Here is a 20,662-nt window from a genome sequence, read left to right as displayed (position 1 = left end):
TTTGGTTACAAAAGTGGGGGACTGTTCATAAAGGATGGCACTTTGTACATGGTTCACCCAGTAAGGATATAAATACCTTAACATTTAAGCTCACAGTGCACATTTATTGTTTCATTTCAAATCCCCTGTGCTGGACTACAGAGCCAAACAACAAAAAGTGTGTCAATGTCTAAATGCCCATTTTATATATTTATAGTGCTGTCCACAGGTATTTGGACAGTGACACAAATTATTTGTTGTTTTGCTCTGCACTCCAGCATATGAGATTTGAAATTTATATAAATATATCCATTTCTCATTTTGCCCTCGACATTGAGCTGGCCTATGTGAACATGGGAAGCGCCTGTGTCCTTAAATGGGACGGAGAGGCTATAAAAACAGCAATCATTGTTTTCACTCCCATCATAAAGCCATCACCAGAGTGAAGATAACACACACGCACACGCTCTCCCCTCACACACACGCTCACGCTCTCCCTCACACACACGCTCACGCTCTCCCTCACACACACGGTCACACTCCGGCGCCGCTTCAGTGGATGATCGCTAAAAAGCAAGCCTCAGCTTCACCTGCGTATCTGCCATTCTGGAGTAGCTAAGGTAAGGAGCAGACTTTTCCACCCCCGTTTTAAAAAGTTTGAGTGTCAGTATTTTCAACAATTAATCTGTTCGTGGTCTGCCACAAAGTTATCTGGCAGACACGGGCCGAGCCTATTGGCGAGATTCATCAAAAACTATGTTTTGACAGACAGCCTGCTCAGGAATGACAAATTGTGACTGTGCAGTACTGTACAGTGTTGCCGTTTCTATAGAAGAGAGCAATAGTTTACATGATCTTCCATGTGATGCCCTTAGATTCAAGCAAAGTCATCAATATACTGTACAGTACTGGCTTTATTACATCTAACTATTTAAATAGCCCTGCCTTAAGTTAAAGTTAAATAGACCTTAAAAAAACTGGATCTCAGGAATGGTTTTCACATTTTGTCAATGAGAAATATGTCTTGACCATATGTTAAAATAGCTGTCATCCTGCTTACTACTTTGAGGCCTGAACTGTGCAGAAAATGAGTAGGGCCACAGGCAACAAATTTACACTGGCAGACAGTGGAGGCACCAGGAATTTCCCCCTGGAGGTGGCAAGGAGGAGCGGGAGGTGCTGATAATTTATTTTTTATTTTTTTGTGTAAAATGTAAAATTTTAAGACAATGTTTTGGGGGGGGGGGGGGCTGTGCAGGTGCTATGCAGATTCATAATGGGGCTATAGCCCCCCCATCCGCATTTCCACTGCTAACAGATCATTCATTAACATGGAACTGATATACTACAGTAGTCTTACTACAGTACTGTACCATTTAATTACATTTTCATGTCCAAATGCACAGGAGGAAAGTAATGAGCCACAGCACTGTGAACTTGCCACTATCAGTCTGATTTGGGTTGAATACAAACTCGAAGACTGTTCCTGATCCAAGTGAAAAGAATTTAGCCAGTGGTTCAATCAACAATTCTCCTGAACTTTAAAAATTAAAAGCAAGATCACTAAACTAAACTCGTAATTGCTGCAACTTGTAACGCTCCACAGCATTTTTCGAATTAAAATCAGCATGACGCAAACTGACAAATGACTGGTGTAAATGCGCATTACGAAGTGAAAAGGTTCATGCACATTGCTGAGAACTTACCAGCCGCGCAGGATGCATTAAAAATAAACCCGAGAGTACGACTCACACTTAACTTTAGTTTGTCTCACCCAAATCATGTGATACTAATTCTCTCAACTCCATTTAGACAGCCCCGTTGCTTTAGCCGTTTTAGCATTTCCAGTTAAACTGCTCTGACATTCCTGTGAAAGCATATACAGTAACATTCATAATGATATGTTATGTTAGTGAGGTGCAAGGGGCTGTGATTCTACAGGGGGTTGTGCTTCATTAACACAGAATCACCTAACGTGTGCATAAAGACACATTCATGCAGGCAGGATTGTCTGAATATCAGAGTGCGCTCACAAGACCATCTGTTTGCTGATTCAGTGATTAAATAAAATCTTGATAGACCGTCTCTAAGTAAAGGATCACCTTTACAAACAAGGTAGTCACCTGGCCTTTACCAGAAACCAGGATTCACAGAATATCTCAAGGAATTCTGATTTAGGATCAGGTCTCCAATGTCCATATCCTAAACTTAAAGCTAAAATGTATCTACAAGGCTAAACTGATCCTAAATCAGCACTCCTACTCTGAGACTCTTTATGGACACAGGCACATCTTTTGGAAAAGTTGAGATGAGGCAATTTGTCTTCAAATACACAGCACATCTGAAAACAGCCTCTCTGCCCTGCCCAGGTTCTACAGTGCCCCTGCTGTGGTTCCTAAGATGGTGGTGGACACGTTTCCCTTTTTAGAGTAAGTGAACTCCTGCGTCCGACCTGTCACTACAGTGCATACACAGTACCAGCAACAGAGATCCAGCGCCAGTTTTAAACCATGACAGTGGACCTTCTTTATTTATCTGCAAATCCTGTTGATATTGCCCTTCAAACCACCAGCGTAGCCAGAATTATTCCTGTAATTGGTCCTGCATAGAACTACCGAGGTGGGGAGTCACAGTTGGGTGTGGAGGTTCTGCCAAGATAAACGGGTGGGGCCAGGATACTATTTTGGTGGCCTTGGCCCACCCTGGCCCACCTGTCCTTATGCTAGCTCCGAAAACGTGATTCACTGTTCAGTCATTTCTGCACCCACATCAAACATGTCCTGACCAGTCCCTGACGAGGCTGCTCTCCGCCTTCCCTAGGGTCTTCATGCCTTTCGTTGGGTTCGGCATCGTGGTGCTGTGCTGCACCCCCCTCTGCAGGGCATGCCACAGCTTCCAGGAGAGCCGGCACGAGCGCGTCGACTCCCCCTCCGTCTATATCATCCCCTTCCCCGCGGAGGAGAGAGCGCACAGCCCGCCCCGCTACAGCACCGCCGTCTTCGCCAGCCCCGCGCCGCCGCCGTACGCGGAGGTAAACACAGCGCCACATACCGCCAACGCCAGATTTCAGCAGGTCCGAGGTATCAGCCATCGGGATGACTCAGCCCGGTCCTGGAGCAACACAACATTGCCACACCCTCTTTCCAGTCTGAAATTTCACAATCAGCACATTTTGTCCACAGTAACTATGCTGCCTACGTAGTTCTATAAGCTTAAGGATCAGCACCTAATGATCAGCACCACAAAAGGATCAGCACCTATAAATATTTTAATATTAAGGTTTGAAATATTAGACTAATCTGCAGTTCACTATCCCATTCACTGTCAGTTCTGGCACCTTTGTGATTTACAGAAAGTATTGAGTCTCCTGTATAAAATGGCAACAAATATTCATAGATATACTACGCTTATCAATATGCCTGTTCATTCATTTAAAGTTGGTCATATGGAGTTGAATTGTAAGGATGATCCTTTAAACTGCACGCGATTCAGCAAACGGTCACGGACCGCATTCCCCCTCCTTCACGCAGGTGGAGATGAAGCCGGAGCTTTTCCCTCACCCTGAGGACGTCCCACCCCCGTACACAGAAGTGGACCTCCCGTTGCCCTCCACGGCCCCTCTGCCTCCGACAGCACCCCCGCAGCCCCGCTCGATATCACTCTGACGCATGGCTGCGCACAGACAGCGCGCGGCCACAGGAGCTGCGATAGCCAGGAAGACAACCGCCCGCGAGAATACACGGACAACTTCTCTGCACAGAACAGAGGCTTCAGAACTACGGAGGGCTCCTTTCACTAGCGGATCTTGTTACAGGGAACCTTAACGTGAAAATGGCACCTTCAATATAAATGGACTTAATTTGCAACGAGGAGAGGAGGATGACTGTAATATCTAGTACCTGTTCTTAGGTACCATCCAAGTGTATGTTGTGTAAATATGTTCTTCCGTAAAGTTTGATAAAAATGTATTACAGTCGTTGTACAGTTTACGACAGGTTTTCCCGCGCACGTCAATGGAAAATACGAGCGTGTGACTGACAATCAGAATAAATGTTGCTTTGTTTATTTGTAACGACTTCAAATTGCAACGCCACGTTGTAACGGCAGCAGGTTTAATTCAGCCGGTTTTATTGCTTATAAAGCTTAACTACGGCTCGACACTGAATACGGTCTGACAAAGAACAACGCGATGGAGCCTCTTTCTCCACTAGCAACTGTGTACTTCTCCCGCTCTTCCAATGAGCAGATAACACCCTGACCAAAGTCCTTGGATGATATTGCACCAATATAGTGCACTATAAAAGAATCAAGAGATTTCTATCTTTGGACCCAGTATCACGGTGAAAGTACTGCCAGCTGACACTGTTATTCATTACCTGAGTCCATGTGAAAAATGCTGCGCTTGGGTAATCATTGAGAAACTGGGTTTAAACAGTTACGATAACCAAGACTGAGGGAGTGCTATGGCTCATGGATGATTCTAGGTCTATGTTTCCTGGAACAATATCACAATATTCTCTCCGTAATAAATAGTTTTAGTTTATCCAAAAATGATTATGGCCTGGTATGGGATCTTGGCTGTGGGTGCCAGCACAAGGTGTGGCATAATATCAGTTACACACTTTTTAACGCACAAGAGGATAACAAATTTATATAAAAAATAAAATAAATATATTTTGGTTTATACATTTCCAAAAGTCAGGTATTTTTAAATGAACGACTAGAGGAACTATTAAATCAGATGTACCAAGAAAAGCATGTAAACGGCTGTTATCCAGAAGATCTCTAACATGCAGTGCTGGCTTGGTGCAATACAGCACACCTGGCCATTTTCCTGGGTTTTAATTTCCTCATAGGGGTACCTTGGGTACAATATTTACAACTGTAATTATGTGCTCTTCACTCTTTGTTCAGAGTGGCAATCCTCAAGGACTCTTGCCAGAACTACCTCCAGGAACAGGATTTAGCAACACAACTGTAGCAGGGCAATAACTGGAAGAGGCCGGTGAAATACAGTACAGTCACGAGAAGAGAAAACCATAAAAACTGGCCTCTGATCCAGTTACGGCCGACCCAGGATTTGCAATCGTTCGTTCACCTGACTCTCACCTGGTTGGGTGTCATGTGAACTGCAGTAGGCCTAACGCAAGCCCATGCAACACGAAGTCATATAAAACAACTGAATATTAATAAGAGGTGTGCTTCCTCACAGTGCCTTCTGCCTGGGTGTTCTGCCATGAAGAAACTAACCAGTGAGAAAAAAAAGACCATAGTATAAAATTATGTAAATGATAACATCAAATAAAAAAAATGTTTTAATTAAAGAAAAGAGAAGTCACCTCATAGGCACGTTTTTGATGTGCTGTCATTTCCATAGTTTTATACTATGGTCTTTTTCTCACCTAAAAAAAAAACTGTTTGGGAAACATTTTCTTAATCTGTTAAGAGGGACAGAAGATGAGGCACCAGATACGAGACGACAATATGGACTCCAGCTCCAGCGCTTCTGTTTATGAGGTTCAAAGACTGGAGGGAAGATTTACACTGATGCATACAGCTTAAAGATCAGAAACAAGATAAAAAGTACAGAGGATGCTTCAGCACAGTGTTACTGACGGACAGACAAAGAGTTCATCTCAGTTCTGGAGGTTCACCACTTCCTTCACGTGAGAAGAGATAACTTGAGTTAAATGCACAATGGAGTTGTCTACACATTTCACAGGTATCAGAAACCCTGATGGAAGCTCTCTCTGGATTGCCACCATCAGGTCTATTCAAGGAGGACCCACCGGACTACATTAGGTTTGTGCCTGCGGCAGAAGGACTCTGGAGGATGGCCAGGTGGGGGTAGCGAGTGTGGTAGGAGGGGGGGTTTGGGAGGTGGGGTTAAAGGTCAGGTCAGGCTTGCTTCTGGGCCTTCCGCCATTTGAGCTTCTTCTTCAGGGCCAGCAGGTCGATGTAGACGTTGTGGTTCAGGACCGCTGAAGCACACAGGAGACCCCCATGCAGAGCCCCCGCCATCCCGTTACAAAACACGTCCTGGCCTGGAATACAACACGCACACAAACAGAGATACACCGCTTCAGAATCAGATGCGGTGAACTTTAAAAACATCAACAGTGGCACCAGTAGAGATGAGACTTTAGGATTCCACAACAGTGCCAAATAATTACCAACAGCAAAAACCCACAGATGTACACTAACCGTTTTACTGACCAGTACAGAACGCGGCACTAGATACCATCACATGCGCGTTAACCAACACCCCTCCCCCCCTCCGCACTGCACAGGGAAGCCCCGCCCACCTGTGAGGTAGAGGTTTTTGATTGGTGTTTGGGCCCGGATTCTGGCCACAGCCTCTGGTGCGAAGCGGTCGAGATTGTGTTCAGCTCCGTACATCTCCCCGCGTGAAGCGCCCAGGTAATGCATGTTAGTGAGAGGGGTGGCAGCCTCCATGAACACAACCTACATGCAAGAGCAAAGCAGGAGAACAGGCCAACAGGCGTTCAAATAGGCCAGTGCTAAACAACCCTGATCCCACAGATCTACCATCCTCTAACCCTAACAAAGCACACCTCATTCAACAGCTAGAGATCTTGTTGAGCAGCAAATTAGTAGAGTAGGCTGTGCCTACCGGTAGTTGGAACCGGTCCAGGAACAGGGTTGGTTACCACCGAGATAAGCTATTAAAATTAAACACTTTTGGAGTTACCCCAGAGTGCATCAAGTGCTGCTGTAAATAGCATTGACCCTAATTAATTTAAGGGAGCAATTTACGGGATAGGACTATTGGGGGGGGGGGGGGGGCATGAGGAACTCCCTGCTGTCAGACATTTTGGATTTTGGAAACCCATTTAATTATTATTATTATAAACCTATTTTAGGCTCAACAGAACAGTTGCTAGCCATTCTTAGAAGCTGAAAAAGATCAGACTGGGATACTCCAACAGACGGATTCACAGAACTGTGTGCAATAAGTACACATTAATGCCACTTGTTAGATATAGTATTGTGTCAGATATCAAAAAATGTAAAAACCATAACGGTTATACAAATGGTCATATGCTACTTCAATTCAAAACCAATTTGTCACCAGCTCTCATTAAATATAATTTTCTCATCTTCCTCAAACTATAGTATACGACTACATTGTATTTATTTCCCACCCCACCTCTTTGTCTGCATTTTGCCTGTTGCATTACATTTCTTACAGGCACTTCTGAAAAGCCCACTTGTAATAATGATCTGGTTGATTGGGGCTGTATTGAACCCCGTTCCCCAGCCCACCTTGTCCCTGAGCTGGGGAAACATGGTCAGGGCCCAGTCTAGCAGCGACCTGGCGATGCTCATTTTGAGGTCCTCGTAGTCTGGCCCCCTCCTGCTCATCTTGGTGTCTTTCCACTCCTCAAACCACTCGTACTTGGCCATGGTGAGCAGGGTCATGCAAGACTTCCCTGGGTGGGGAACACACCGTTACCACTGCTGCATCAAAAATTGTGGCCTGGTACGCCTTATAAACGCAGACATCAAAACTGATATTCACAGTTTATCAGCACAAACAGTGTAACAATATGCTGTACGTCGCTCTGGATAAGAGCGTCTGCCAAATGCCTGTACTGATACTCAACACTGTACAGAACAAAAGGGGAACAGGAAGGAACGGAGCTTGAGGTTTGACCGCTGCACGCCTGCTGAGAAACGTTCACAGTCGCACCTTGGCTTTGCAACACCGCACCCAACTCAAAATGCCGGGGAGATTTCGGAGTCCCCTACAGCAGGGGCAGGCAGACGTACCGGGGTGCCTGACGCTGGCCGTGGGGTCCTTAGCGGAGGGGAACGTGATGAACATCATCGGAATGTTCTTGGCCACTTCCTCCTGGCTCAGGGAGGCGTATTTCTCCATCCTGAGACGGAAACAGCGCTGTCACTTCAGCACATTTGCATATCAAGGCAGAACGGAACAAGTGCATAATTGTTTCAAATTAGCAGGGGGAGGAGGAGTGCAGAAAATGTGTGGGCAAGCTGGAGCAAAGCTGCAGGGGCCATGTGAGAACAAACACTGCCCCCTGCTGCTGGAATGGGGGACACTGCCTGCTAAATGTGTCAACAAATATTTTATTGCAACCAAACTAAGGATTACAGATTAGAATTCTCTCAGATACCCATGGTTATTTGTGGACCTATTTGCATTACTGTATATATTGAACATACATCCCGAGAGAGTACAAATCAATTTGTTTAAGCAATTAAACAGGCTTACAGCTGGTCCAGGTCATTGTGTTTATACATCCAGAAGTTGGTGGAGACTATTCCCAGCTCTTCCATTGTTCCATCAAGACCCACAAACACCAGGAAGGAACCCATCCCGTGCTGTACCAAGCTAAGATGGGACTGTATTTCTGAAAACACCGCCACCAAAAAAAAAACAATAATAATAATTTTAAAAAAATATAGCAATGAATGTAGACTTCATGAATGTATAAACTGGCTCACAGTATCTGTGCACAAGAGTACTTGCTTATATTTTTGTCAGATTAGTATTAAACAGTTATGGTGTTTCAGACCACTACATTCATTTAAAAACAAGCCCTTAATTTTATACAATGGTTTTATTAAAGCAGCTTGGTGTTTCATCATATCGTTTGGCTGTTCTGCTATGGCAAACTCACAGTGCCTCATGATTTGACATGGATACTTGAGGAAGTTAAGAGCTCATCATTGCTGTAATTCACTTGATAAGGTTTGGCTGTAACTGGTATAATCTGACAGGCAGAAGGCCATGGAGGGAGGCCCTGATCATGAGACATACTTGCCTGGTTTGACTCGGATATCCGCAGACAGGAACTTGTCAAAGGTGTTGAACATACCAGCGTTGGAGATGACTACTGGGGCCAGAACCTCTATTTCCTCCTGACCTTTTCGCACCGTTACTCCTGACAAATGAACAGGGGTTATGGGGTCAAAGAGCATTAACGTACATGCAACCACCTATATGTTTCTCCCCAATTCATTCTTCACTAATACATACCGTTCAAGACAAGACTTCACCTAGCAAACCAAAACAAGGCTCGAGGGCAAGTCTATACTGTATGTGGAAGCTCACCATATGCCACACCCTCCTGGTTCACAAGGATGCGCTGCACTGGAGCTCTCACAAGCACAGCGCCCCCTGTCTTCTGGATGACCGGGATGATGTTGAAGGCGAACTCGCTGGCCCCCCCACGTGGGTAGTAGGCCCCTCGCTTGTAGTGGTGTAGCAGCAGAGCATTGATGAGGAAACTTGAGTTTTTAGGGGGTACTCCTGGAGCATCGGAAAGAAGGAATACAAGATATAACCCTCACATGGAGTGCTCATACTCACCCAGAATATACAGAAAATATAATTAGAGCATTAGGTTGTTGTACTATCATTAAAAAATGCTAGCACAGCACCTGCAACCAAAACATCTTTCTTGCTCTAGCTAAAGTTGATAAAGGACACAATGTGATAGAAAAGTTTTACTCGCGAATGCAGAACTTATACCAGTTCATAGCTCCTAAGAAATGGTGGCTAGTGGTTTTCAAAGACAGTTATTTGAACTTTGATAGCCAGACCAGTTGGCCAAGGGGTATTGGTGGCTCTAAACAAGCATGTCTTTGTGGCCCCAAAGCATTACAAAAAAACCTTGAACTGTGAGATCCAGGTATGGCCCTAAAATACTGCAGAGAGTGTTTAAGCCAGGGATTGGCTCGGAGTCAGAGCGTGACGTCACACTTACTGACCATAGAAAAGGTAGGCAGACAGAGCACACAGGTCCTTGTTCTGAGTGAGGCTGTCCATCAGGTGGGTGTGGCTGGTGGTGGCCAGGCGAAATATGGGCGAGACCCAGCCCAGGATGCCCGTCCGGATCAGGAAGCGGACCAGCGTCACCGGCATCATCTTGAGAACGGCCAGAAGGGCGACGTGACGAGCTGCAACCTGCGTGACATCGTCAGAATTTATTTTTATTTAACCTTTATTCAACCAGGTAAAAGTGACTGAGAACACACGGTCATTTACAACACTGATCTGGCCAAGAAAGAATGCGTCATACAATGCATAAAATATTGCTTTAAAAAAAGAAAGAAAGAAAAAAACTAAGTGCAGAATAGTGCATTCAGGGATAAAACAGAAAAGGGACACAGAAAATCGCATTGAGTCAGTACATATAGAAAAAGCTAGGCAGTCAGCAGTTACAAAGCAATGGGGAAGCTACCAGGTGCAATGATCAGTAAATTTGGTCTGTAAAAGTCTTTTAAAGGAGAACAAGGGGGTGCTGAGATAGCGGAGTTTCAGAGCGGACTGTAGTGTTCCAGGCGTGGGCAGCAGAGATGTGAAAGGAATTACGACCAAAGAGTGTCATAAAATAACAATAACACAGAAAAACAAGAAAAGTTTTCTAAAATGCCAAGATTTACTACAGTAAAAGTAAAGACAACATATTGCATTAAAAGTCCATGAACATCAGTGGTCCCTGACACTGGTATTGGAGAGCCACTTGGTCTGCTGGTTAACTGATCAATTAAAGCCATTGATTACCCAGCAAACTCACCTTTCCTGTGTCTAAACAAGTTATTGATTTTAAGGTGAAAAAATCTAGCAGACTGTGGCTCTCCCTGACCAACTTTGGGGACAGCAGTAGTAAATTGTAACACAACAGATAATGGCTTGAGATATCTTCTGGCTCAAAAAGGCTTTCAGCACATAGACTCGCTGTACCTTTCCATTTTTTTCAAATGTATTTGTGTTATGTTTTTTTATTTATTTTTTACTATGTTTTTTTTTTTTTTTTTACAAAGGCCATTGTCCCCCATCCCCCCCCACCAGGAGAGCAGGTCTAAGGCGACAGTGGCAAGGCAAAACTCCCTGGCTGGAAACAGAAGGAGACCTTGAACAGAGCCTGACACAGCGGGGGGAGAGAGGGAACGTGTAATTACCTTCACGAGCTTCATGAGCTGGTCCACGGCCTCCGTGTCATCGGGGAACTGTCGTCTCAGGCTCCGCCCCATCTCGGCTTTGCCGGCGTGGATGAGGTAGTCCCGGCGCTCTTCCCCTTCCCCGATGACCACGGTGTCAAAGTGCTGCTCCAGCTCCACGAAGTCCAGCTGGCCCTCGCTGATCTGGTCCAGGGCCACCCTCAGCATGCTGTTCTCATGCAGCTGCCCCAGGTAGTGGATCCCTGCGAGAGACCCGTAATGTGCCCTCAACGTCGAAGCTACGTACCCTTAACATCAGAGCAACGTACCCTCAACGTCGAAGCAACGTGCCCTCAACGTTGGAGCAACGTACCCTCAACACTGGAGTTACGTACCTTCAACTTCAAAACAACGTACCCTCAACGTCGAAGCTACGTACCCTCTCAGCGTTGGTACAATGTTGTGGTAATGTCACAACATGCCAGTGAGATAGCAAAAAATAAGTGTTTTACTGTTCTTCTTAGAAATGTAACCCAGGAGCTCTAAGGACTGCCACACATTCGGAAATCCCATTCCTAAGTCAACCAGACTGTTAATATTATAAAGGTCCTGAGAAGTACTGTGTAGAGAAAATATCAAAAGGTCTTTTGCCAGACTACTAAGTTCTCTGGAGTCTTCTCTTATCCCACAAATAGTTTTACAGTTCACACTATCCCTATAGAAAAGAACACATCCAGAAAACCTGAATTGCAACAATTTCAATGGAACTGGGGCACTGAAACTGAACAGAATTATTTTGCCTTGTAACTGTTTCTTCATAGAAAAAAAATCAAAAGGGGCAATTCTGAAAATTTTATTCTGCACATTCCTCTGAAATAAATGTGTAGAATGAATAGGGGAACCTTTGCACTAAATATTTAAAAGGTAAGTACAAGCTCCTGACAAATTTTGATTCTCAAATGAAATACCAATTTATCATTTTGGATTTAAAAGGATTAATTTTCTTGTGCAGTTTCTATTCTATTAACTGTTTCCTCGTTGTTGAGTTTCATCTTAAATTGATCTTCAGAAACGGGAGCATTCAAAATAACTTTGGTTTAAGTTAGTAATGACACGCTGGCATGTGCTCAGATCTCTTACCAACGTCGAACTCGAAGCCCTGCTTCTCAAAGGTGTGGCAGCAGCCGCCGGCCTGGTCGTGCTGCTCCAGAACCAGAACCCGTTTCCCGGCCCTGGCCAGAACCGCCGCCGCCGTCAGCCCGCCGATGCCGCTGCCGATGACAACAGCGTCCAGTCTGTCCGGCACGCGGCCCGCCTGGAAACCTGGGCATTACAGCGCCACCGTAACACGCGGGTGCTGCCGCGGTCAGGGTTCTCAAACCTCGTCTGCATTTAACGGTTCTATCCAGTTCACACAAAATCTAAGGTCAAACATCACACCAAGCCGCTACCTCCAAGGTAAAAGTTGACCGTGTGTAAAACTGAACTGTGTTTGACAGCAGTTTGAAACAGAGGAAAAAAGGCCCAGTCCCAGACTGGGGACAAAACCAATGTATTTTTAAAAATAAATAAAACTAAAATAAAACTTGCCTTGTTTCAACACCTTGTCCCGCTGTTTCTTGTCCAGCACCAGAGGCCCAGGTGGCCGCAGTGACTCCAGTGAGAAGATTTTGGGTCTGCGGCTGTACTGTTGTACTAAGAACACCACAGCGAGGACCAGAAGGACACCCAGTAACAGCCACATCCTCAGACGATGCCGACCAGCGCAGACAGACAGAGCAGGAAAGGCAGGGGCAGGAGGGGAGGGTCCAAAACACTCCTGTTTTTATGCCATCTGGAGCATGTGCAGGAACCTTACAGGGCAGGACCAGAGGATGGAGGGGTGCAGTCTGTTGGAGATTCCCTCAGTATCTGACTTTCAGCCAGCTAAACAATCAGGGCATTTAGCAGAGACCTTGAAATGGAGTCAGCTGTCAGAATCACGGGTAAACATTTTCTGGCTCGATGGCTTCTAAGAAAAAATAATTAAGGGGAAACTAGTAATTTCAACTGGTAAATTCAACTTATGAGAGTGCTTTATCCGATCAACATTTTGACAAGGCTCTGCCAACTTTTTCAGTATTGTCTGTATGATTCATTTCAGAAAAAATGAAATTATCCACCCCAATGTTTACCATCCACCATGCTACATGGAAGCAAGTGGAAGCGCATGTCCTGTAAATAATTGTATATATGCCCAAACATCGTCTGTTTCATGTTCATTTATCTAGGAATCATGGTTAACAGTTGTCTGTTATTTTAATCCAGTGTTTCTCAACTCTGGTCCTGGCTTCCAAGCTTTCGTGTGCTGTATGTACTATACGGCAAGTAATTCCAGTTGAAAGAGGTTCCATTTGTAATTGGTTTAATGAAACTGACAGGGGAAATCAGTTGGGTCCCATTTACTGAGTGTGTGGAAACCTGAAACTATTTGTGTAAAATGAATAGAGATTATGGACAGCAAATAGCCGAACCTGTTCGCCTCAAAGCCAATCTCTTGATCAATTAAGGTTGTTGAAAATGTGTTTAAGGTTTACGATAATGGTGTGGTTAAACTTATATCAGCATAATTCAGGTTTGGCCATTTGCTGTCAGTATACTCTATTCAATTTACACAAATGGTGACAATTGAAATCCCTGGGATATGAATATGGGACATTTATTTTATGGTATACTTAGCAGTTTCTGGCATAATGTGGCTTTAAGAAGGTAAATCATCCTTCAGTAGATGTAAAAAGCCTAATTAAGAACAATTAGTGTCTAATTAAGAACAGTTAGCAGCACATTAAAATGCAGAGCTTGTTACTGTGGTTGGAACAAAAACCAGCATACACAGTGGGTCCTCAGGACCAGGGATTAGAAGCACTGCTTTAATCAATGCTCCAAAGTAAATGAACATGAGAACCTTGAGGGTTTGCATTTTTTTTTTAAATTTCCCATTTCTACTTGTTATACTGTACATGCAAGCTATTTATATACATTTTAGTGGGTGCACACACTACCTTTACATCACAGTAAGGTCTATGAATTCCTGGTCTTGCACTTCACTTCTTCCCCTCAAAGCATCTGCAGCAAGCGTACCATAGCAGCGGAACCAACCCTGGTCCTGGAGATCTACCATCTGGTAGGTTTCATTTCAACTCTAATTTGGTACACCAGACTCTACTGATTAGCATCTGAACAAGATCTCTAGCTATTTAATTAGGTGTGCATTGCTAGGGTGGGAGTGAAAACCTACAGGACGCTAGATCTCCAGGAACAGAGTTGGCTACCGCAGTACTCTAGGCTGCACTCGGGCAAAGGAGTGTGCTGCACTCAAAGACTGTACTTGTACATGACGATTAATGCATTATGGGAGGTGTAGTTCACATGAAATTAGTTTTCACAGAGGGGGAAATCAACATTTTATGTAATTGTGATGTCTTTGTAGCGGGATTGGGGTTATCTGTTGAATGCGTTGTTTGTATATTTTCATGTTGTATGTGTTGATGAGAAAAAAAAGGTTTTTTAATGGCTTCGGTTTCGGTCATTGATTTTGATTTTGGTAATGGTATGTTCTGAAGGGGTAAACCTATTTTAAGCTCAGTCAGCTCAGGAAAAAAAAGGCTTGGGGTAAAGAAAGACTAAGGGCAAGCAATAGTAGGAAGAAAACATTTGGGGATACATTTCCCTGTTTTTAGTATTTGCACATCATTAATAGTATATTATTATTTTTAGTTCTTTTTTGGCACTTTAATAAAAGTTATTTCTGTTGTTGGCTTCCAGTTCCAGACTGCTTGCCATTCTCACAGTTTCAATATCTAAATGGTGCTACTGGCATAAGCATCAAGCGGGCCTGTACTGTGCTGGAGGTTTGGCATATATTCTTATGTATTCATATATTCTTGTATTAACGTCGATTCATGTTGCATTTCCAAGAAGGACACACACAAATACAATTATGAACGCATAGCGTACATTCTCTTGTGGTTCAATAATTGAACAAGTACAAATATGAGACTGTGGGTGTTAGTTGTGCGTATATTCTAGTGTGTACATTCTAATAAACCTGTATTCATTTCAGTTTAATACTGAATGCTTTCTGTGACTCCATTCAGTATGCAATCACACATTATTTGTTGCTCAGAATATAGCAGCTGTGGATGCTCCCAGTTTCAGTAATGCTTTTGTGTGCACTCCCAAAGCACAAACGTGTAAAGACTTAGCCGTAATTATAAATAGGATTCAGCTAGATACAATCTTGATAAAATTTCCCCAGGGACACATGGCAACAAAAACATGTAAATGGAAAGTGCCTTTAAAAATTCTTTCCACGCTTTTCTGATACGCATCTTATCCACAGCGTATTAGTTCATTACAAGACTCCTAATTTTTCTTCAGGACGAACTCACCCTGAATGCAAGATAGGCTAGGAGTTAGTACTTGCTTTAAAGCAGAGCTGTTCAACGGCTCGGGGGCCAAATGAACAGATTAACAAATAAAAGGTAATATCGTCCTTTAGTGTTAACGTGATTGTAGACGAGCACATCGACGGCTTGTTCCCACAAAACACTGCCTTTCCCTCATTACCTCTTCCTTGTTAATTTCCGCTTTCCACATTCCCGTTACTCCCGAGTGATGAAACGGGCAGAAACTTGCAAAGACTAGTGACATCATCATCTAACCGTCCTTGTTTGTGGTTAAGTGTTGATCCCAGCAGAGTGACTCCAGACGGTGGTTTTGAACCGCTGGAGAAAGACTTGCGTTCACACCGATGATGCGCTCCCATTTCACCGCATTAAGCAATTATTCAGGGGGAGAGCCACCGTGCCGCATGACTGCTGTTTTGGCAGCAGAATCGCCGTCAGCAGCTCTACAATCTTCGAGATAGTTACGGAGCGTATCAGTTAAAGAGATCTTTCTAGGACTCCATTTGTGCCGGATAACTCGCGCGCGTTAATGACGCCGCTAATGACGTTAATGAAGGCGCACGTTAATGAACCCTTCTTTCTGCATCCTTTAGAGCAGGGCTCCTGGAGGACCGGAGATATCTCTGGTTTTTTTTTGCAGCATCTGTTGCCATTCAAATTCTGAGTATTCAGCCTCAGACTCCCAATCAATTAAACCCTCAAACAGAGCTGAGATGGCATTCCAGCACCAGGTTGTCAACCCTGGTTTTTAGAAATGTGATGCACAGTAAATGTGGCGTTTCCTCCAGTGAAATCATGAATACAATATAATACATAAACATGTACATATCGTCAAAAAAAATGATAAAAAGTAGACACCATATTCAAAATTATTGTACTTATTAATCTATTGAAGTTATCAGAAATAATATATTTTTTTTCCTCAAATAATAATGAAATAATTATTTGAAAATTATAATGAAATTTCCTCAGTAATATTCAGTAAAAAAAAAACTATATTATAAGAAAAATAAGGAAATGAAAGAAAATAAGCTGAAACATTCCTAAGATATTGTATGAAAAAACATTCCTTTATTAATGTTCATGTTAATGTTCATTTTTTGTAGGGTTGATATCTATTATAGCTCTTCCAGTTAATTAAATAAAACACATGTCTGAAAAAGCTGGTCCAAAAGGCGTCATACATTTGACATCTAATGTGTATGAACTACCTGTGCATCCACATGGAATTTCTACTCAGTCTTTATGATTCTACTCACATTCCTCTTCATTCACCTCAAGCTGCACAGCCTTCCAGTCCCATTCCACCAAATCCAACCACCTCCCTCCATCTGTGTCTAACATCCACACACACACACACACGCGCACACACACCTTCCACACGAAAAAGTGTCATTCCTGGCAGTAACAGAGATGAACATGAGTTAATCCCCTCACGGAATGTCAAAGTACAGTCAGCAGAAATCAACACAAGGGGGGGGGGGATCACAGTTCATATTTTCTAGAAGCTCCATACAGCATGGCGTACAAAGAAAATGGCAAATAAAAAGTAGCACGCAGTAACAGATGTACAATTTGCTTGAGGCAGAGAGCGAATCGCTGATAGGGCATCTCTAGCAGTTCTGTGTCAGACAGACAGGCATGTGATCTAAGCTCTGCTGCTTTCTGTTCATAAAGAGGTCCTCCACAGTCCTTTACATGATGTCCAGGAAGAAAGTAAAAGAGAATGCTGACATAACTGTCTCACACCACACTGTACTACCGAAACAAAACGTCCAGTGAGGTAGTACTAGTGTCCAGCGACAAACACAAACAAAAATGACGTATTTTTTCCTCACTTGCTAGAAGTTGCTACCGTAGGTTTACAGTCGGTGTTTGTGTGTCCGTATATTGTAAGTGCCATGCATTGTGTTTTCAATATGATGAAAACTGAACATCCAGTTCTTGACCAATATTTGAATGTACAGAATAATGAATGCAATGTGTGAAATTCTTGGGAAGAAACCAACATTTGTGCCTGAGGAGGGGGAGAAACCCTCCTTCAAAGCGATATATTTAATGCCAACAGATTCGTAAGTGGAACAGGGATGTGTCTATATATGTGTGCATATGTCCGTATATGTGTGTGTGTATTTACAACTACAACATATGGTATGTGACCATAAGCCCTAAAATCTATTATGTTTCAGTCCTGTACAATTGGTATATTTATTCTGACCACTTAGAGACTAAACTAACACTGCTCATTGTCAACACTGCAGATTAAGTATTGCCCATTTCAGAAGAGATTGAGAAGTTTCCCTCTATTGAAACAATAACCACTGAGACATGGTCAGCTTTAACACCAAAAGACACATAGCACTATAGCCCAATCTGTAAATAAATACTAACCCAAGCACGCATGCGCACACACACACACACACATACACATACACACACACACTCACATGCACGCTGCGCCTCATATTACTTTTGATACATCTTGCTCAAAGATACAGATATAGATAGAGAAGTATGCTCTTTGTTTTACAAAATTAAAAATACAATTAAAAACCATGTCTGAAAAAGGATATTTGTACAAAAGTCTGAGGGTGAAATCCTGATGGATTTTGACTGCCAATTTGGTCCGCCAGCCAGTAGGGGAGGCTCTCAGAGATCGGCTTCAGTGGTTTCTCCATCAGGATTGCTCGGACGTCCTTCGCTGGCTCCCAAATCTGTTTGAGGCTTGTGCTGTACCAAACTGGACGACGCCCCCCCCCCCCTCTCTCTCTCTCTCCCCCCCCTCTCTTTTTTCAGCCTGCGCCTGCTGATCGGGCGTGGCCGCTGCTAAAATACCCAGCTGACGGGCACCCACTGCTGCTGCGCCCCCAGCTGCTCCAGCGAGGCCTTCAGGGCCCGGAAAGTGCCCTCCAGGTTGTCATTGATGATGGTGAGGTCAAAGTAGTGGCCGTAGGCCCTCTGGATCCTCCGGCTCTCGTCCACCGTCCTCTTCAGCTCACTGTCCTATGGGGGTGGGGGGTGGGGGGGGGTCGTTTGGGTTAGCCACTATCAAAACACTCACACACCGCACCGCCATCAACCAAACACACATACCCTATACTGCCATCAACCGCCTAACACTCACACACCGTACTGACATCAAACCTGTATAAACACATCAGCATCATACTCAACTCAGTGACATATGAGCAACTCAAGGAGAACATGGCGCATGGCTTCACTCTGCCTACCGTCAGCTGCTTGGTGCCGATTCCCGCTTCGATGGCGGAGCGGTTCATGGCCTTCAGGACCTCAAAGTCGGGCGCCTCGATGAACACCACGAACGGCAGGAACTCCGACGTCCGAAGGACTTTGAGCGCCTACGGAAACGAGGGCGGCGATAAGATTCCGCGAGGGCTACGCTGATAGGCAATCTGAAATTATATTCTGAGATTACAATCCCCGGATTGGGATTATGCACCACGGATCAGAATCATCTCACACACATGGACTGCAGAAATTTCCAGGAATTACTATCCACAGGAGAAGACAATATAAAAAATTGGACCAAAAAGGTTGTAATCTTAAGTACCATTCACCTCGGAGTAGTTTTTGTGATGTGAGGCATTCACTGACTTTGGCTACTGACGTGTATATTTACCCATTATTTATCTATCTGCTATCTATCATATATTTGCGCTGATTAACTGCACATCGCCCATTCTGTCCTCGTTTATGTGGGCAGTCCAGCAGTGGGAAGCAGAAACTCCAGTGATAATAAAAGGGGCCCCGGGGGGCCTAATTAGACGCATTCCAGCGTGAGAAATGTTTCACAACAACTCAGCAGCTGATGCTGAAACGCAAATCTGAATAAAGGCAAAAGATGAAACAGAAATAGAGTGCGGCTGCCTCACTTCACTTTTCTGTTCGTAGGAGCCAACGAAACGGCAAAAGCCTGGTGCACTTGAGACAGAACGATCGGTCTAAAGCCAGCAGCCCACAGATTTACGACGTAATCGGCCCCGCCCATTTTTGCGATCGCGAAGCCTCATTGGCTCAGACCTGCGGGTTGACGTCCAGGATGCAGACCCTGCCCGCGTCCACCACCTCGTGGATGGAGCTGATCTTGGTGCCGTACAGGTTGCCGTCGTATTCGCCGTGCTCCAGGTAGCGGCCGCTCTTGATGTCCGACTCCATCTCGCTGCGGGAGACGAAGCTGTACATCTGCCCGCTCTTCTCGCCCGATTTCGGCTTCCTGGAGGTGTCTGGGGGAACGGGGATGTATCGGAGGTTAAGGGCCAGTAATATAACTGACAAACTATGCCGTTATCAAACAGCCTTCCATGTGTAAACGAGAAATAAACAACAGAATGAGACCGATTCAAGCTTGCAGGAGTTCTACTGTTCAATGGATGGACACAAAACATTTCCTTCCGCATACATTAAAAATAGTACAGGAACATAGCACCGTATGTTCCTGTGCTATTTTTAATACTGCAGGAACATCTGATCCAACGGACGATTCCCTGGACGATTCCAAGGGCCCAGACTGAAAGCGGCCATCAAAAAATATCAGAACATGAGATGTGTTGATGGGCCGGGCCGCGTGCCGGTCTGCGCCGTGCCGTACTCACAGGGGATGGTGGTGCCGTACCGCAGCTGGTCCGAGACCAGCAGCTTGTTCTTCAAGCTGCGGCGGCCCACGCCCTGCGCCCCGATCAGAACCAGAGTCTTCCTGCGGAACGGGGGCATCTTCGCCACCTCCTCGTAGATCAGGAGCTCGTGGCGATCGAACTCTGAGCGAGAGAGAGAGCGAGAGAGCGAGCGAACAAGTGCGTGAGCACAAGAGAAGAGATTACGAGAGAAATATGATTTATGCCAATTAATAGTCGCACAAAAACAGACAGGGAGAGGGAGGGAAAGTTCAGGAATTTGAGTTTTTATGCAAAATCAATATCAGTAAAAACATGAACAATGTTCTGCACCATTTTAGATCCCACTGGCCCAAACCTAAGTCAATAAAGCAGTTTTGGTTCATAATTATTCAACAGACAAACGAAAAACACCAACCTGCGTTCTTAGTTGTCAGATACATCATCTTCTTTTTCTTCTTCCCACCCATGCCAGTACAGAGCGCCCCTGCCAGGAAAACATAGGTATTACACTCAGGTATAACTACACAATACACCCCCTGCACTCAACACAAACAGAGGGATATTAACATCGGTAACATGCGGAGAAAGCCTTTCTGTCTGGATGTGCAGAATGCAATGCTGCATAGTCCTCTGATGGTGGCTCACATTACTACTAGACTGCCGAGG

At 44.4% G+C, this 20,662-nt stretch overlaps 3 protein-coding genes across 8 annotated transcripts in view; 1 reads left to right on the top strand and 2 right to left on the bottom strand.

Annotated features, from left to right (window-relative positions):
- Positions 1 to 520: 520 nt before the first annotated feature.
- On the top strand, positions 521 to 4,054 carry si:dkey-283b1.6 (transmembrane protein 92). 2 transcript variants are annotated; one of them, XM_035397031.1, is made up of 4 exons: positions 521 to 599; positions 2,349 to 2,408; positions 2,800 to 3,010; positions 3,510 to 4,054. In XM_035397031.1, the coding sequence occupies exons 2-4, from the start codon at positions 2,380 to 2,382 to the stop codon at positions 3,642 to 3,644; spliced, it is 375 nt and encodes a 124-aa protein (XP_035252922.1). In that variant the 5' UTR covers positions 521 to 599; positions 2,349 to 2,379; the 3' UTR covers positions 3,645 to 4,054. The 2 variants fall into 2 exon arrangements, with proteins under 2 accessions (XP_035252922.1, XP_035252923.1); XM_035397032.1 differs by having other exon boundaries at positions 563 to 599; positions 2,316 to 2,408.
- Positions 4,055 to 5,462: 1,408 nt separating this feature from the next.
- Positions 5,463 to 16,190, bottom strand: LOC118216029 (inactive all-trans-retinol 13,14-reductase-like). 4 transcript variants are annotated; one of them, XM_035397027.1, is made up of 12 exons: positions 15,523 to 16,190; positions 12,505 to 12,925; positions 12,055 to 12,237; positions 10,936 to 11,177; positions 9,742 to 9,937; positions 9,083 to 9,280; positions 8,793 to 8,912; positions 8,240 to 8,378; positions 7,774 to 7,883; positions 7,267 to 7,433; positions 6,285 to 6,444; positions 5,878 to 6,023 (listed from the first exon to the last, which is right to left on the bottom strand). In XM_035397027.1, exons 2-12 carry the CDS (start codon positions 12,656 to 12,658, stop codon positions 5,878 to 5,880), a joined length of 1,815 nt encoding a protein of 604 aa, XP_035252918.1. In that variant the 5' UTR covers positions 12,659 to 12,925; positions 15,523 to 16,190. The 4 variants fall into 4 exon arrangements, with proteins under 4 accessions (XP_035252921.1, XP_035252918.1, XP_035252919.1 ...); XM_035397028.1 differs by lacking the exon at positions 15,523 to 16,190 and adding an exon at positions 13,956 to 14,319; XM_035397029.1 differs by lacking the exon at positions 15,523 to 16,190 and adding an exon at positions 13,956 to 14,319 and having other exon boundaries at positions 12,505 to 12,868.
- Positions 16,191 to 16,406: 216 nt separating this feature from the next.
- mpp2a (membrane protein, palmitoylated 2a (MAGUK p55 subfamily member 2)) overlaps positions 16,407 to 20,662 on the bottom strand; it is a 53,112-nt gene continuing 48,856 nt past the window's right edge. For both annotated transcript variants that reach the window (XM_035399053.1, XM_035399052.1), the window contains 5 exons: positions 20,412 to 20,480; positions 19,976 to 20,137; positions 19,404 to 19,606; positions 18,593 to 18,721; positions 16,407 to 18,365 (listed from right to left, as the gene is read on the bottom strand). In XM_035399053.1, the coding sequence (XP_035254944.1) occupies positions 18,189 to 18,365; positions 18,593 to 18,721; positions 19,404 to 19,606; positions 19,976 to 20,137; positions 20,412 to 20,480 (740 nt within the window). In that variant the 3' untranslated portion in view covers positions 16,407 to 18,188. The remainder of the gene's footprint in view (positions 18,366 to 18,592; positions 18,722 to 19,403; positions 19,607 to 19,975; positions 20,138 to 20,411; positions 20,481 to 20,662) is intronic.

The sequence above is a fragment of the Anguilla anguilla genome, chromosome 17, assembly GCF_013347855.1.
Source record: "Anguilla anguilla isolate fAngAng1 chromosome 17, fAngAng1.pri, whole genome shotgun sequence".
Classification (NCBI taxonomy): Eukaryota; Metazoa; Chordata; class Actinopteri; order Anguilliformes; family Anguillidae; genus Anguilla; species Anguilla anguilla.
The sequence above is the reverse complement of the archived record's forward strand: the minus strand, read 5'-3'. Positions and strand labels throughout refer to the sequence as shown.